Source organism: Corapipo altera, unplaced genomic scaffold (genome assembly GCF_003945725.1).
Source record: "Corapipo altera isolate COAL_440 unplaced genomic scaffold, ASM394572v1 104, whole genome shotgun sequence".
Classification (NCBI taxonomy): domain Eukaryota; kingdom Metazoa; phylum Chordata; class Aves; order Passeriformes; family Pipridae; genus Corapipo; species Corapipo altera.
The window spans coordinates 2,298,739-2,312,812 of record NW_020884920.1 but is presented as its reverse complement, the minus strand read 5'-3'; the positions used below and the strand labels follow the sequence as shown (position 1 = coordinate 2,312,812).

General features: G+C 51.8%; 2 protein-coding genes across 2 annotated transcripts in view; one reads left to right on the top strand and one right to left on the bottom strand.

Annotated features, from left to right (window-relative positions):
* Positions 1-625: 625 nt before the first annotated feature.
* MAFK (MAF bZIP transcription factor K) lies at positions 626-6,340 on the bottom strand. Its single transcript, XM_027656484.1, has 2 exons — positions 6,261-6,340; positions 626-5,092 (listed from the first exon to the last, which is right to left on the bottom strand). Exons 1-2 carry the CDS (start codon positions 6,294-6,296, stop codon positions 4,658-4,660), a joined length of 471 nt encoding a protein of 156 aa, XP_027512285.1. The 5' UTR covers positions 6,297-6,340; the 3' UTR covers positions 626-4,657.
* Positions 6,341-12,527: 6,187 nt separating this feature from the next.
* Positions 12,528-14,074, top strand: part of LOC113953388 (lysosomal alpha-glucosidase-like) — a 15,325-nt gene continuing 13,778 nt past the window's right edge. Inside the window, exon 1 of the mRNA XM_027656480.1 lies at positions 12,528-12,671. The gene's annotated coding sequence lies outside the window, so the exon portion shown is untranslated. The remainder of the gene's footprint in view (positions 12,672-14,074) is intronic.

Genomic DNA, 14,074 nt, shown 5'->3' with positions numbered 1-14,074 from the left:
CAAGAAAGCACCACAGAAAGGCTGAGATGGGCTCCGCCTGCCTGGGTCAGACAATTGCAACAGCCCAAGCTGCCATCCCACTTGCCTTAGCCCAGCCTGCCTCTGAAAAACACACTGCTCACCGCAGCACCACAGCCAGTAACCAGCTGTGTGCTGCACTGGGGACAGGCAGCAAAAAAACCAAGGGAAACACTCCACTGAAGATCAATTCAGGCTCCAAAACGCTGACCATAGACCAGGGCAAGTCTGAAACCAGAAAATGCTTTATTGGAAAGGTACAAAAAAACCAGTCACTGCAGCTAAATTTACAGCAATAAATTACGTTGTGGCTGTCAAGAGAAGTAATGGACACATACACAGGGCTATTCGCCTTACAAACAGGAATCCACATTGCTTGGTATATCAATAATTTATTTTATAATAAAAAAGCAGCACAAAAATAAATATTGAAATGAAATTACTGAGTAACCACAGAGGATAGAATGAGCTGGTGATAAAAAACAACTTAAAACAGAAGACTTCTATCATTAAAAAAATGAAAGCAAGTATCCACCATCTACGGAAACACCCCAGCAGACTGAAATACAGACGAAGGAAAACAAATCCACATTACAAAAGTTTTTCGGTTTTGTTTTGTTTCCTTTTTTTTCTTTTTTTTTTTTTTTTTTTTTTTTTTTTTTTACTTTTTAAATAAAAACAATCATGACAATGAAGTTTAAATGATTCGAGAGAGAAAAAACTGCCACCTTCTCCTCCTCCTCCCCGGGGTCTTGAGCTGTCCCCTCATGCTCCCGTGGCATCGCGCCTGGCCCTGCCACAGCTCGCCTCTGCACCCGTCCCGTCCCTCCCCGGGTCACCCAGGTCTCTGTCCCTTGCAGTAGAGTTGGGCAAGAGCAGAGACACTGACTTGTTTCTAAGGGATCTGGAGCTGCCCTGGAGGGAAAGGTTCCCCACTCCCAACAGAGAGCACAGCAAACACGTCTACGAGAACAGAGATGCCCCTCCCGGTCCCTGCACGTCGCTTTTCGTCTTCTCCTGCCTCCCGCCCAGCCCTCGGTTCCCACGTCACCCTGCGGATGGGGAGCAACCAAAGAAAGGCCAGGCCCAGGGGAGAGGATCCCAGCACTCAAAAAGCAGAGCCCCCGCTCCTCAGCGGGGTCGGGGGGACAAACTAAGAGGGGCAGAGAAGGGAGCCCCGGCATCCAAACTACTGCAGCAAAGAGACAAGCGAGAGGGGCGGCTGTGGAGGAACGCGCCCCAACGCCGCCAGCGCCACACGCTGCACTCGCCCTGGGTGTCAGGTTGGCAAGTGCAGGACTGAGAGAAAAAAAAAAAAAAAAAAACAAACAAAACAAAACAAAAAAATAAAACACAACAGAAACAAACCGAACCCCAGAGGAATGCAACGCGACAACCCCAAGCTGGAGGGCCCTCCAGGGAGGAGGGTGGAGGAGCTGGGTCTCCAACGCGGTCAACAGCTTTCGGGTCATTCCTCCCTCCACGTTACCTTGCAATTCTGATCCCTCTGTGGAAGTTTAGCCAGGACATTTCATTCCCCTCCAGGTCACCACCCAGGGAGCCCTGGACTGGCAATTTCTTTTAATAAAGATTTACAGTATCAAACTTGGAAAAAAAATTATTTTTTTTCTTTTTTACGAAAAATCTGTACGATAAAATGTATATAATTATATATTTATATATATATTTCTCTCTCTTTAAATATTTCCACGTGGTCCTTATGGATATCCAATATGGATTACCTACCATGGCTATGGTATCAACAGCTTTAACAACACCCAGGCCTCTTGTTCTTTATCGAGTGACCAGAGATTTAAGTGCCTACCAGCACTAAACTAGCAATCACTTGGACAAGCCTTTGGCACCCTTCCAAGAACTGGAAAAAAAGAAATACTTGGCCACAAGGGAAGTGCCACGTAAAGATATGTTTCTCAACTCATTCCAACAGCAAGAAGACCCCACGGAACAAAGTTGGACCTCCATCTCCCTTGGTGAGACTGGTCTGATTTCCCCGGAGGGGTGTCAAGGGCAGCCAGAGGGTGTTCCTATCTAGCCAGGAATGTTATGGAGCTCTGGAGCTGTTTTAAAGACTGGAAGCATTTGGGCATTTTCAAGTCAACTGGCCTTTTTCAATAAAGTTTTCATTTAAAGCCCCAACAGTGCCAGGAGTCTCCATTTGCCTGTTTTTGGAGGCACCTGTAAGGTCTGGGAAAGTTTCCAATGTCTGTGAGCTGGAGAACATGAGAGGACCAGGAAATGACAGTAACATCTTTCTCTTCCTCAGCTTCTGCTGTGGGAGTCAATAACTGGTACTGATACACAGGACATTGATCTGCCTGTTTGGAGATAGGGAGGGAGTGGAGGAGAAATGAGGTAACGCTAAGTGTCATCCAAACTCTACGTGTTGGAAAATCACTTGAAGGAAACTCCCTGCTCCCCTCCATAACACGTGGATCTGGCAGGGGGAATGAGCCTTCAGGAAGCATTTCACTGACACCCTTTCTGGCTCAGTAAGGTCACGGATGTCGATGTTGAGGACTGAATGAGAACCAAATCTGAGGTTTTTCTTTTCATTAACCTATTTCACAAGGGATCCTCCTGGGAAATCCAGAGACTCCGATGACAAGGTGAAAAAAAAAGAAAAAGCAAGCTAACGACTTCTTCCAAAGACAAGTAGGGCTTCACTAACTTACTGCCATCCAAGGCAAGACAAAGCCTCAAACAACAAATTATACTGGGTGTCAGATGCCAGCTCACTGTCCCCTTTGCAACAACGGTGGCACTTGCTTATTCTTTTCAGTCCAAAACACTAGTGAATTTTCCGTGATCTTTGTTTTCTGTTCTGGAGCCCAAGTTCTCTAAGCTCTTCTCCTCATCTTGAACTTCAGCAATCTCATTCTCTTCTCACCTGCATGACAACAGGCATCGTCCATTCCACAAGTCTCTGACCTGCCCTACAAAACTCACAGTCCCTTTTCTTTCCTACTTTAAAAAGAAAATAAAAACAACAACAAAACACACAAACACCAACATAGCTATTTTTTTTTTACAGTGACCTGGAAACGTTCATCTTTTCAGCACTGCTGCACTACAGCAGAATCCCTCCTTTCAGCTTCCCACCTCCTGCCCATTGCCAAGCCAGAAATCCCTCTCCCAAACCACTGCTCAGAGCCATACGAACAACTTCTCGATCCCAATTCTTCCGTCCCCTACACACACATTTTCCATCCTGCCTTCTGTGCACCTCTCGGGATAATTCACCCATTGGCAAGAGAAAGCGTCAAGTTTCAGGGTCACATTCACACAGGTTGTCTGAACACTGAGGGTTGTTCACTGTACTCTTTGGATCCCAAATTCAGCATCCGATGTGCTGTGGAGAGGAAAAGACTCTTCCAGTTCCCATCTGACCTCCCCACAGCCCTTCTCTGGTCATCAAGGACTGGCGAGCACAGCTCTCCAGCTGGGATGCTCGTTGCTAACCTACCAATGCTTTTGTCAAAGAGGAGACTCTAAAACTTCTCTCCTCCTGTCTGAATACTATTGCCCTCTAGTTACACTTCAGTGCTTTAAAAACATCCTTCTGAAATACGCTGCACAAACCCCTTCTCATAGTGCTGATCCCAGCAGAACTGTCCCACCTTCTCTCACAGCCAGTTCTGCCTCCACCAGTAATACTTGCAGCATTTTTCCTCCTCATCTCCCCTTCTCCTCCCCATCACACTGCTCTTCATTCACAGCATTTACTGTGCCTCCCTCCCCTAAGCTTCAGGGAATCCAGGAAAAAAAAGCTGCTACTTCAAGACTGTGGATCATTTGGAAGAAATAAACTGCATAAATATACCCAATTCACAGGCACACCTTTGGGAAGGAGCTATTGGGAAACTTGGGCTTGGAATAAAGGAGGCTGCAATGTAGTTTTTACAGGCCACACAGGTAATGGGGCATATTAAAATATGTAAAATATATATTTTTCCATAATTTAACAGCATGGATCAAAAACAAAAGGTTATTCCTAATGGGTGTGGTCAGACCCAAGCATTAGTCTCCATTGTCCTCCCACTCCCATCCACTCATACCACGATGAAATCAAATCCAAAAAGCCTACATCCCTGCCCTCGTAATATCAGATGCAAGTGGGGAAGGTAGGGGAGACCCTTCTTACAAGGAGTAGGAGGCCACTAAAGGAAACTCTTTTTCCCATACATTCATCTCACGTGATGATTTCTACAGTCCATCTGTTTCCCGGCTCTTGAGCATCATTCACGAAGACTCCGGAGGCTCCTCAGGTATCTTCTCCCAGCTGGAAAGCTCCCCACGGCTGAGAGGGGTTTGTGAACACAGGGGGAAGGAGGAAGCAGATCTTGCAATTTGTACTGCATACAGAGCTCAAATCCTGGACACGAGAGGTTGATGGAGCCACTGAGTCCAGATAGAAGCAGCCAGTTAAGTTCCCTTTGTAGGAACCCTTTGGGTTTGTTTGTTTTTCTCGTTTTCTTTTTTTTTTTCTTCTATTTTTTGCACTTTTGGAAGAGAATTCTTAAAATGCCAATTCTTGACATGACCAAGGACTCCGGAACAATGCATAAGAGCCTTATCCCCTCCCCTCTGAAAGGCTGCTAGTTCCCCCCCACCGAGGGCACTAGGACGCTGCTGAAAACGGCACAGAACTGGATGAGATTTCGGCTGATTTCACGATGGTGATGACACTGGTGGTGGCAACTTTGGTCGGGGTAATAGGCCCTCGCGCCACGGTACGAGCAAAGGTCTGGAGTGCTTCGTACTTGGAGCGCAAGGCATCCAGCTCTAGCTTCATGCTGCTGTTTTCTCTGGCCAGCTTCTCCACCTCTTGCTGCAGCTCAACCCGCTGCCTCTCGAGCTCCTCTTTCTGAGTCACGCGCTTGATGCGGCAGCTGGCAGCGTAGCCTCGGTTCTTCAGCGTGCGCCTCCGCTGCTTCAGACGGATGACCTCCTCTTTGGTGAGACCCCTCAGGTGCTGGTTCAGCTCCCGTACGGACATTGACACGAGTTCATCATCACTCAGCACTGGGGCATTCTCTCCTGACTCCTCCTTTACCTGCAAATACCAACAGCACAGGGGTAGCAGCAACCCTACGCGAACGGATGTTCTGGACAGCAGAAAGGGACAAGGCCACCCCTCGGCAATGTGACAGCCCTACCTGGAAAACACCCCCGCAGTGCTGTAAGGAGCACAAGCTCCACTAAAACATCTGGGTTAAACATTGCAGAGATCTGAGTGCTGCTGTCATCTGGGTTTGGGTAACCCTCTTAGGTCAGAGAAAGCGCTGTGAACCCAATAGCAAGATTTTCAAGGAGATAAATGTAAAGCCAGATGAAGCCTTTTGTTTGTGAAGCCCTTGGTCGGGACCCAGAATTCATACTGAATGCTAAAGATGACACCTTTTCGCAGCATTATGTTGGGATACTAGTGCAGCATCTCAAAAGCAGAATAGCTGCTTGTGTGCAGGGCTTAATTCAGCATTTTATGGCTTTTCGTTAAGATCGCTCATTTGAGCGGCGAACAAAACCAACCCTGCTTGGCTTCAAGGACACAGCCTGATTTGGTTATGCTGCGGCACAGGCCAGAGTGAAGTTACATGAGAAAACCACACTAAGGCCTTGTGCCTTTTGTCAAGCAGGTTTGCCACCACCATTATTTTCAGAATCATAGAATTGAGAAGATCTTTAATATCATTGAATCCTGAACTTATAAGACACCATCCTTTTGTCTTTTTAGAGACTGAAGTACATATGGAATGAAGAGCTAAAACACTGGAAAGAAATTTCAACAATGCATGCACAGCCCATGCACAGACCACCATCATACTGGCATGTCTGAGGCATTTACTGTCTCACAGATAACAGAGACACCAGCTGAATACATCTCTTCCCCAGTGCCTCCCAGTCCTGAGAGTAAAAGTACTTCAAGCCTGGTAGCACTGGTTTCAGGATGCTGCCAATACCTGCTATATTCAGAAGTTTCTTGGATAGGCAACTGGGATACACCAGCCTCCACGCCATCCCAGAGACTTCAGACCTCTTTCTGGGTATTGCTGGTATTCTTCTACCCTAACCTTTCCTTTAGACAGTGGGAAATTGTATCAGCACTCATGTGTAAGACTCTCTTGGAATGAAAAAGAATACTCATGTATGACCCAACATCGCACAGTTCCACAAGAGCCTCCCTGGCCACCCAGCCCCACTCACCCAGCCTTCTTGCCTACCTTTAATGCCTTGTTCGGTTTGGGATTAGTCGTCATAACCTGAGCACAGTCTTCCGGACAAAACTGCTCAGAAATTGCAACTGGGAAAACAAAACAAGATTTGTAAGTTAATCTGAGAGACGAAGGCAGGAAGAAGATACCAAACACGGTGGCCCAAACTCCCAACTCAACCACCACTGAAAGAAATAACCACACAGTTGTTTGAAGCACTGCAATGGATTCAGACATTTGCGTTGACAAGCGAGCACATTGCTTCCCAACACTTAAGACCTCATATTTTGCTATTAACTACAGATCCAGCAGGGAAGACAGGGCAGGGAGGAGGGGGAAGGACACCCATAAACAACAGTCACACTAAGCACCACACACCGCCTTGCCATGTGCCACCCCTTCCCAAGGGGAGCACAGAGCGTGGCCTCTCAGGCCCTGCCACCTCCCTCCGGAGGAATCCCAGACGCTCCAAATGGCCTATTAGGGACTGAATTAAGAGTTACCTCCGCTCATAAAAGGCACTGAAAAGCCACAAGACAACAACTCCCTTCATTCTTATTTTGATGATTATTAACCCAGCTCGAAATTGAACCAGCAACCCAGAAAGACGCTGCCTGGTTTGTAACCTGCTTCCAGCGCTGTCCCCACCCAAAGGAGACGCCACCAGAAAACCCAAACAACAGAAACAAAAGCCCCCGAAAACAAAGCCAGGCAGGAGTTTGCCTCTCCCAACACACCAAGACTGTTGCTTCCCAATCCTCCAGCCCCGGGCTGTGAGAGCCGACCTGCTTGATATATCTAGTGCCGTGGAGGCATGTCCATCGACAGGCAGACCGTCCCCTGCCGCGACGCTGCCCTTCACTCTCACCTTAACCGGCGACTACACCCCTTCCACCAGAGCCTTGCCGAAAATTCACCTGCCCGCACCTCCACCCAAACCCTTCGCCCTGCGGTGACGGCAGCACGACGCTCCGACGGGTACCTACCGCGAGCGAGGCGACCACAACCGCGCCACCATCACAGCCTCTGCCTACGGCTCCCCAGCGGGGAGGGGGTGAGGCGCCGGGCCCCCCCGACGCAGGGCGGCTTCGAGGGCTGCACACCCGCGGCACCGCAGAGTGCAGCCTGTCTGGCGGGAGTCCTCTCTCTCCCCCCACCTTCTCCAGCCCAGCCCAAACCCTCCCCATTTCCACGTCTGCATCGTGTCACACATCCTAATCATTCATGAAAAATCCAGCCAAAGCATCCCAAGCATGATTCCCTTCTGATAGTTGCCATGGTGACCTTGGGAAAGTAGCCAACCCGGAGACAGTCACCATGGAAACAGAGAAGCCCAAAAGCAATAATGACTTCAGGTCATGTCTGTGCAAAGACATCACGAGGTCGTCGGAGAGTAAACAAACTCATTCATATCTGCAAACAGGGGTGGCGGGATTTGGGGGGTGCAAAGGTGGGGCGCGAGGACTGGTGGGAGCTGGGTGGGTGAAGGTGCTGGCTCAGCCCGTGCTGCTGTCACTTGAATTTTATCAGTCAAGACACCTCATCATCACACGACTTACGTAAAGATCAAGATGAAGAGCAGGAGAGGAAAAAAATAATCCTGTAAGTGCAGAGCTGCAAGATACTATCCTAGATATTAGGGAGTGTATTTAGACGCCTCCTCTATTTTTAAGCCCGAGACAGCACAGCTCTCCATGTCTGGAGGAGGGACAAGGACAGCCGCACAGCGCACAAGCCAAGATGCTCCGTGATGAATGGACCACTTACAGCAACTGGTGTGCACTGCATTTTCTAGAGCATCACCGAGTCCTTCCCTGCTCTCCTCCAGCACTGAACCCCACCCCGGGCAGACCTCAAATTGCAGCCCCTGCCTCGCTGGGCTGGTCACAGGGGCAAGTCTCAGCCCCCTGCAGCCGCCTCCAAAGGATGGGGGAGCACCTGCCACACTTTGTGCTCTTCAGAAGGGCAGGATCCCCTGCAAGCACAGGCACTTCTTCAGATCCCAGCACTGCCCTTTTGCTGTCCATCCATCGCTTCCCCACCGCACCAGGCATTTGCTGCCCACCCCACCGGAGGCGCAGACGTAGGCCCTAGCAGTCGGGAGGAAGGAAAAAGCTCCTTGTCTTGGCCAGGAGGACTCGCCTCAGAGTTGAGGAGCACAGAGGCGCTGCCAGTGCGTAGAGGAAAGGGCCGGCAGCCCCCTCCCTGCAGAGGCGCAGCAGCGCCGGGCCGCAGGCAGTTGGTGCCATAGTTATGCAGTGAGTCACCAGCTGTTTACAGAGTTTGAGCGCTCACATTCCCACAGCATCAGAAACTCTTCCTTCCCTCAGCGGCATCCCCCCTCCCTCGCCACCCCCATCCCTACAAGGGAAGGGGCACGCTGGGCGCGCTGGCCGCACGCCGCGCTGCTAACGCCGGAAAAGGAAAGGCAAAAAGGAGGGGGAGGCCAACGACAGCCCCGTGTCACACCCACCAACTGCACAAAAAGCCTTTTGATCCTCACCCAGCGCGTCTTCAAAGCGTTTTCTACGCCAGCCGATGGAAAAACTGAACGGGGCCACTTGGCTGCGCAGAGATGGAAAGAAATGTAAAGTACCATGGAAAACACGAGCCGAGGGGGGAGGTTTCCTCCAGAGGGGGTCAGCATGTGGGCTCACCTGCCACCCCAAGCAATGCTCCAGCTCTGCATGATGAAACCCCTTCTGGTCACCTGTTGCTCCATGTCACCAAAGCAACAGCTCCTTACCCTGCACATTCCTCAGAGGACAGACAGCACAGATGCTCAGTACAGGGTCTTCTGCTGCACACCTGTCTCTCCCTGCGTAACAAGGCAACCCCCCCAGACAGGCGGGGATCCATCCTACTGCACCAGGGGTGATGGGCCAGAGCCACTGCTGGCACAGAGATGAATGAGAAGGTTCAGGGCACCATAAAGAATAGTGATACCAGACCCTCTTGAAGGGTAGGAGACTGGGGGCTGCCCTGACCCAAAGGGCAGGGCTCCATAGCACAAACAGAAACACTTAAACAGGCTCAAGCCTCACACTCAAGACTCCAGTGCCAGGAAGAGTCTTATCTCTGCACTAGGTGAAGGCACAGGTGTGGTCCAGGCTCTGCTCAAAACCAATACAACTACACTCACAACCCTCCCCAGCAGCCCTCCAGGGCCTGAGGCTCCATCTCCCCATCTACTAACTCCTTCCCACTGGAACTGTTTGGGACTATTGAGCTACTAACAAGCTACTAAAATCAGCATGGCATCTCCCACAGATAGGAAGCAAAATCCACAACAAAATCATAAACCATTCTGCAAACAAGTCATACCCAGCAACATTCCCTAAACATGCTGCACAGGGGTCTTCTGGGAACTTGCCTGCAATTTGATTATTAGAACCCTTTTAGTCTTTACCCTACTCCTGCCCTTCTTTCCTTAATTGCGTTTGCTGCATCACATCTAAAATTAGGAGCTCAGCTTTTTGGAACAAGGACCGTGTTACATCCTGCTCTGTAAGCAGTACGACACACTTCGAACGCTACATCAATAAAGCAGTGAGTAGTAATACACCAACTGTGAGGGGAAAAGGCTTTTCCAGAGCAGCTCCACGCTCGTATTTACAGCAAGTGTTTTGACTGTGGGTTACATAAAGAGCCCTTGTAATTCTGCAATAAAGTTACCCATTGACAGCCTTGCCAACGCCCTCTCCCTCTCTCAGACGACTCCTATGCCTCTTGCAGCATCCTCCCAAAAACCTGGAGGTCTCCAGCTGACATCCTAAGCCTGGCGGTCTCAGCTTAGACCACCGAGAGATCTGCAGTTCCTTTGCTTTGAAAGGGAAAGGCAGCAGAAAGCCTGACTCAGGCAGAAGCAGGACACAGCTTTCCACACAAGGCTTGCAATTAAGAAAGAAAACATGCCAGAGTGAGATTTCAGACTTTCCACGCTACAGGGCTTTCCAAGCGCGTTACACATTAAGGAATTACTATAAAGTCGCTGCCGACACCCAACAACTGGGGATGAACTTGAATTTTAAAACTCTTTCTACACTGAAAGACAACCCTGGCCAGAACATGAGCACCTGGCAGACAGCCCTGCTGGTGTTTAGCTTCCATTCTCACACACATACAGCAAACTGAAAACATGCAACCCTCACCTTCCGCCAAGCCAGCGACAACTTCCCGAGGGCAGAAAAACAGCGCAAGGTTCAAGCAGCGACGGGGATCTCTGCCATCACGTCTCAATACAGCACTGACAGCTATGCAGGGAATACTCTATTCATTCCCAAATGCAGCCATTTAATTCCTAGGCAGCTGTTTAAATTTCTCGTTTATCCGCAAGTTATTCCCAGCTCCAGAGCACCAGCCAAACGGACGTGCCTACCAAGGATGTCTGAGCTGATAGGTGAAGGGAACTACAGATGCTTCAATCTTCATCGCCGTGCCTCTGCCACTCGGAGGCATAACATGGATTTCCAGCACATTGCAGCATGGTAGGCAGAGCACCATCCTTCTCCCCATCATTCAAAAATCCATTCTCCTGCTCTGACAACCTTCACACATCCTGTAAGGCAGACTGACGCTTGTCACTCATTTGTAATGAGAGCGGGGAGGGACAGGCTGGTGGTGTGAATCAGAGAGTAGAGAAGCATATGCGAGGCAATATATTTGACATGAAGAGAGAGAAGACACAAGGAGGGGGTGAGTCACTGTTTACTGTTCTAGAGGAGCTCCACGCAGCCCTCGCCCAGCTGGCCAGCTTTCCATTTCCCTTATGGATCGGAACCAGCATCCAGCAGCAAAGAGGAGATTCAGGAACCTTCAGAGCACATTTAAGAGCTGCCAGGACACAGCTCTCTGAGGCACTCTCTGGGGAAGCCTGGACACGGATCAGATAGTCTTCAGTGGTTTGGTAAACAACCTAGTCAGATGCTGCAGAGAGCCTGTGGTTAGGGAGCAGGGATATGGACTACCAGGCGGGTACGCCTGTGTGTCACCTCTGAAACTTCATGGAGGAGGTGGCTGAAGGGGAAAGGTATGTGACAGCCAGCCCTGGTACTGACAAGCTTACAGCACTTTTTCCATCACACACTTATAAAATGTGGTGACAGAGATATACTGGAATTACACCTCAGCAATCACTAGCCCAGAGATGCATCTCCCCCAGCCACACAAGATGAGCCATGAAACAACAAATAACTTGCTTGGACGTACAGCCAGATCTGGGGCACAGCTGGGACTGGGGTTCCTGACTTTGCTGCTCCTGACCCCACGTGCCGGCCATCAAGTCAGACACCATCAACGACTGCTAATAATGGAACATAGTGGCATCACTATTTGGCGTCCTGCAATATTGCAAAGCAGTGGCATCCACGATGCAAACTGTCCCTCTGCTTGGGAGCACAGTGGCAGGGTAATCGCTCTCATTACTGCCTTTCCCCCCCAGTCCTTGTGTTGATGGTCACAGAGCATTGCATCGCTTGTGCTTGCTTCATGCTTGGAAGACTCTCTGCCGAAGTTTGAAGGCAGCCTCAAACAATAGCTGAGACAGAAGTGGAAACTGCATGTTCATCTCTACAGGGTGCTGAGCCTGAAAGTTCCTGATAATTGAAAGTGCTTGCACCGCTCAAGTATTTCACAGCTGGATGTTTACAAAAATGATCAGCGAGCAAGCTTATCCCACAAACCCCGACTGCCGCAGGGGCCAGCGCTCCCAGCTGTCCTTTCTTCGCTTCCCAAACATCTCACACAGCTAGAGATTTTCAATACCAAGTCCTGCAGCACATTCCACGCCATTAATCATCTCCCAATGCTGATGGAAATCAGAGTGTATCAAGCTGATCTGTATTTTTCCCTTTCAGGAGGCACACAGCAGTACTGAACTCTGTGCTGCAACAGATTGCCGAGACGGGCGACGGCGCAGAAATGATATAAAACATGACAAAGCACGCTGTCCTTGACAGGCAAGCAAAAAAAAAACCAAAAAAAACCAAAACAAATTGCCAACGAATTTCTGTCTCTGGTTCAGAAACACTTCTGAAGCAAGGCACGAGCCTGGCGTAATACAGCCGGGGAACATTTAAGAGGGCTCAGATTCCAAGCCCTGACAGGCTCAGAGCCTGCAGAGTGTCCTGACGGCGGGAGTCACGGTGTGCCCAACCCTGCGGCAGCAGCCCCGTCGCCGCCAGCCCGACGTCCGGCACCTCGGCCGGGCAGGAGCAGAGTTAACTCCGGTGCCGCGCAGCCCTGCGCGCTGCCATTGGGCAGACGCGGCGTCCATCACCCCTAGGAAGTGACTGCACGAGGAAGGCTCGAGGAAGGGTTCTCCGCAGGCAGCACCGGGAGGACACACGGAAGGAGAGGGGGGAGAAGCGGAGGGACGCGCGCGCCTTTCGTCAGTGGGGAAAAAAAAAAAAAAATCACAAGGTAAAACTCATTCGCTGCTAAAACCCCCCCGACAGCACCACGGCACGACACGCTGGGCTGGGGCGCAGGGCTGAGCTTATCCGCCACAGGGCTTATAAAAACTGAAAGTGCAAGAAAAGGGCGTGCAGCTTTTCAGGGAAACACTTTGCTCTCACTGGCTCTCTCCGCCCTCCGCAGTCCCAGCTCAGCTTTAGGTGCGCTGGCAAAGGAGGGGGCGGCCAGGTGAAAGCGAAAATGGAGGCCTTTCCCTTTTCTGTAACAACTTTGCCCAAAGGGGGCTCGTTCCTAATTTGAGACCTCATGGCCTGCTTTCAGCAGAATCCGTAAAATAAATCCTCCACGGAGCAGCCCACGAGGGAAGGGAGCGGGCTCTCAGCCGGAGGAAGAGGAGGAAGCAGACCCTGGCACACTGAGAATTTTGAGATTTCGGTTCCCCTCAGTCGTGGCCTGGATGTTTTCCCACCTCATGCCACTGCCGTCACGGGGAGCTTGAAGAGGTTCCCCCACCCACCCCACTTCTGATTATATCCCCAAACCGTCCCGCACCCACCAGAGTCACGCGGCCGTGCCCGCTCCCAGAATGTCACCGTCCCCTTTCCTCCCACTGCCAGTCCCTGGGCGGCCGCAGAGCACCCCGTTTTCGGGGCGGCCCCATGCACACGCATCCCTCCCCGCAGGCTCCGGGACCAGCCTGAACACACCACGCACCTCTCGCTCTTTCGACCCAAAAAGCAGCTGTGCTCAGCAGAGATAAGCCCTGACCCCCCAGCCCATCCGACGGGCAGCGAGGCTCCCGCCTGGCGTTTCCCGCCGGCGGCTGCTCCTGCCCGATAACCCGGGGCCAGAGAGCGGCTCCCGAAGCTGCCACCACGCCCGGCCACCGCCGCGGCCACGCTGCCCGTCCCCGGCTGCGCCCCGGCTCCCTCCGTACTACAAAAGCTGCTATTTTTAGTCAGCGGAGCGCGCGGCGTCACAACAGGTTTCCTCACATGTATTTTAAGAGCCATTCAAAGGCAGAAGCAGGCAGCGCGCTCACCCTCGGGGGGCGGCGGGGGGAGAAAAATAACAACAAGAGACGGGAAAGCATCACCCCGGCGCACACCCGGGGGACCCCCGGCCCCGCGTCCCCGGGGGTGCGGGGGTGCCGCCGGCCCCGTCCCGCGGGCGCTGAGCGCTGCCGGCCCCGCGCCGGTGCGAGGGGACGGGGAAGGTGTGACCGCGGGGCCGCCGCCCCCCCCGGGGGTTTCGGGGGCCACTCGGCGGGCGCGGGCAGCGCTCCCCGACCCCCCTCCCTCCCCGCTCCCCCCACGGCGGGGCCGCCGCCCCTCGCCCCCCGCCGGGCCCCACGTGCGCGCCCGGCCCGGCCCGGTGCGAGGGGCGGCGGCACCACGTGCCCGGCGCGG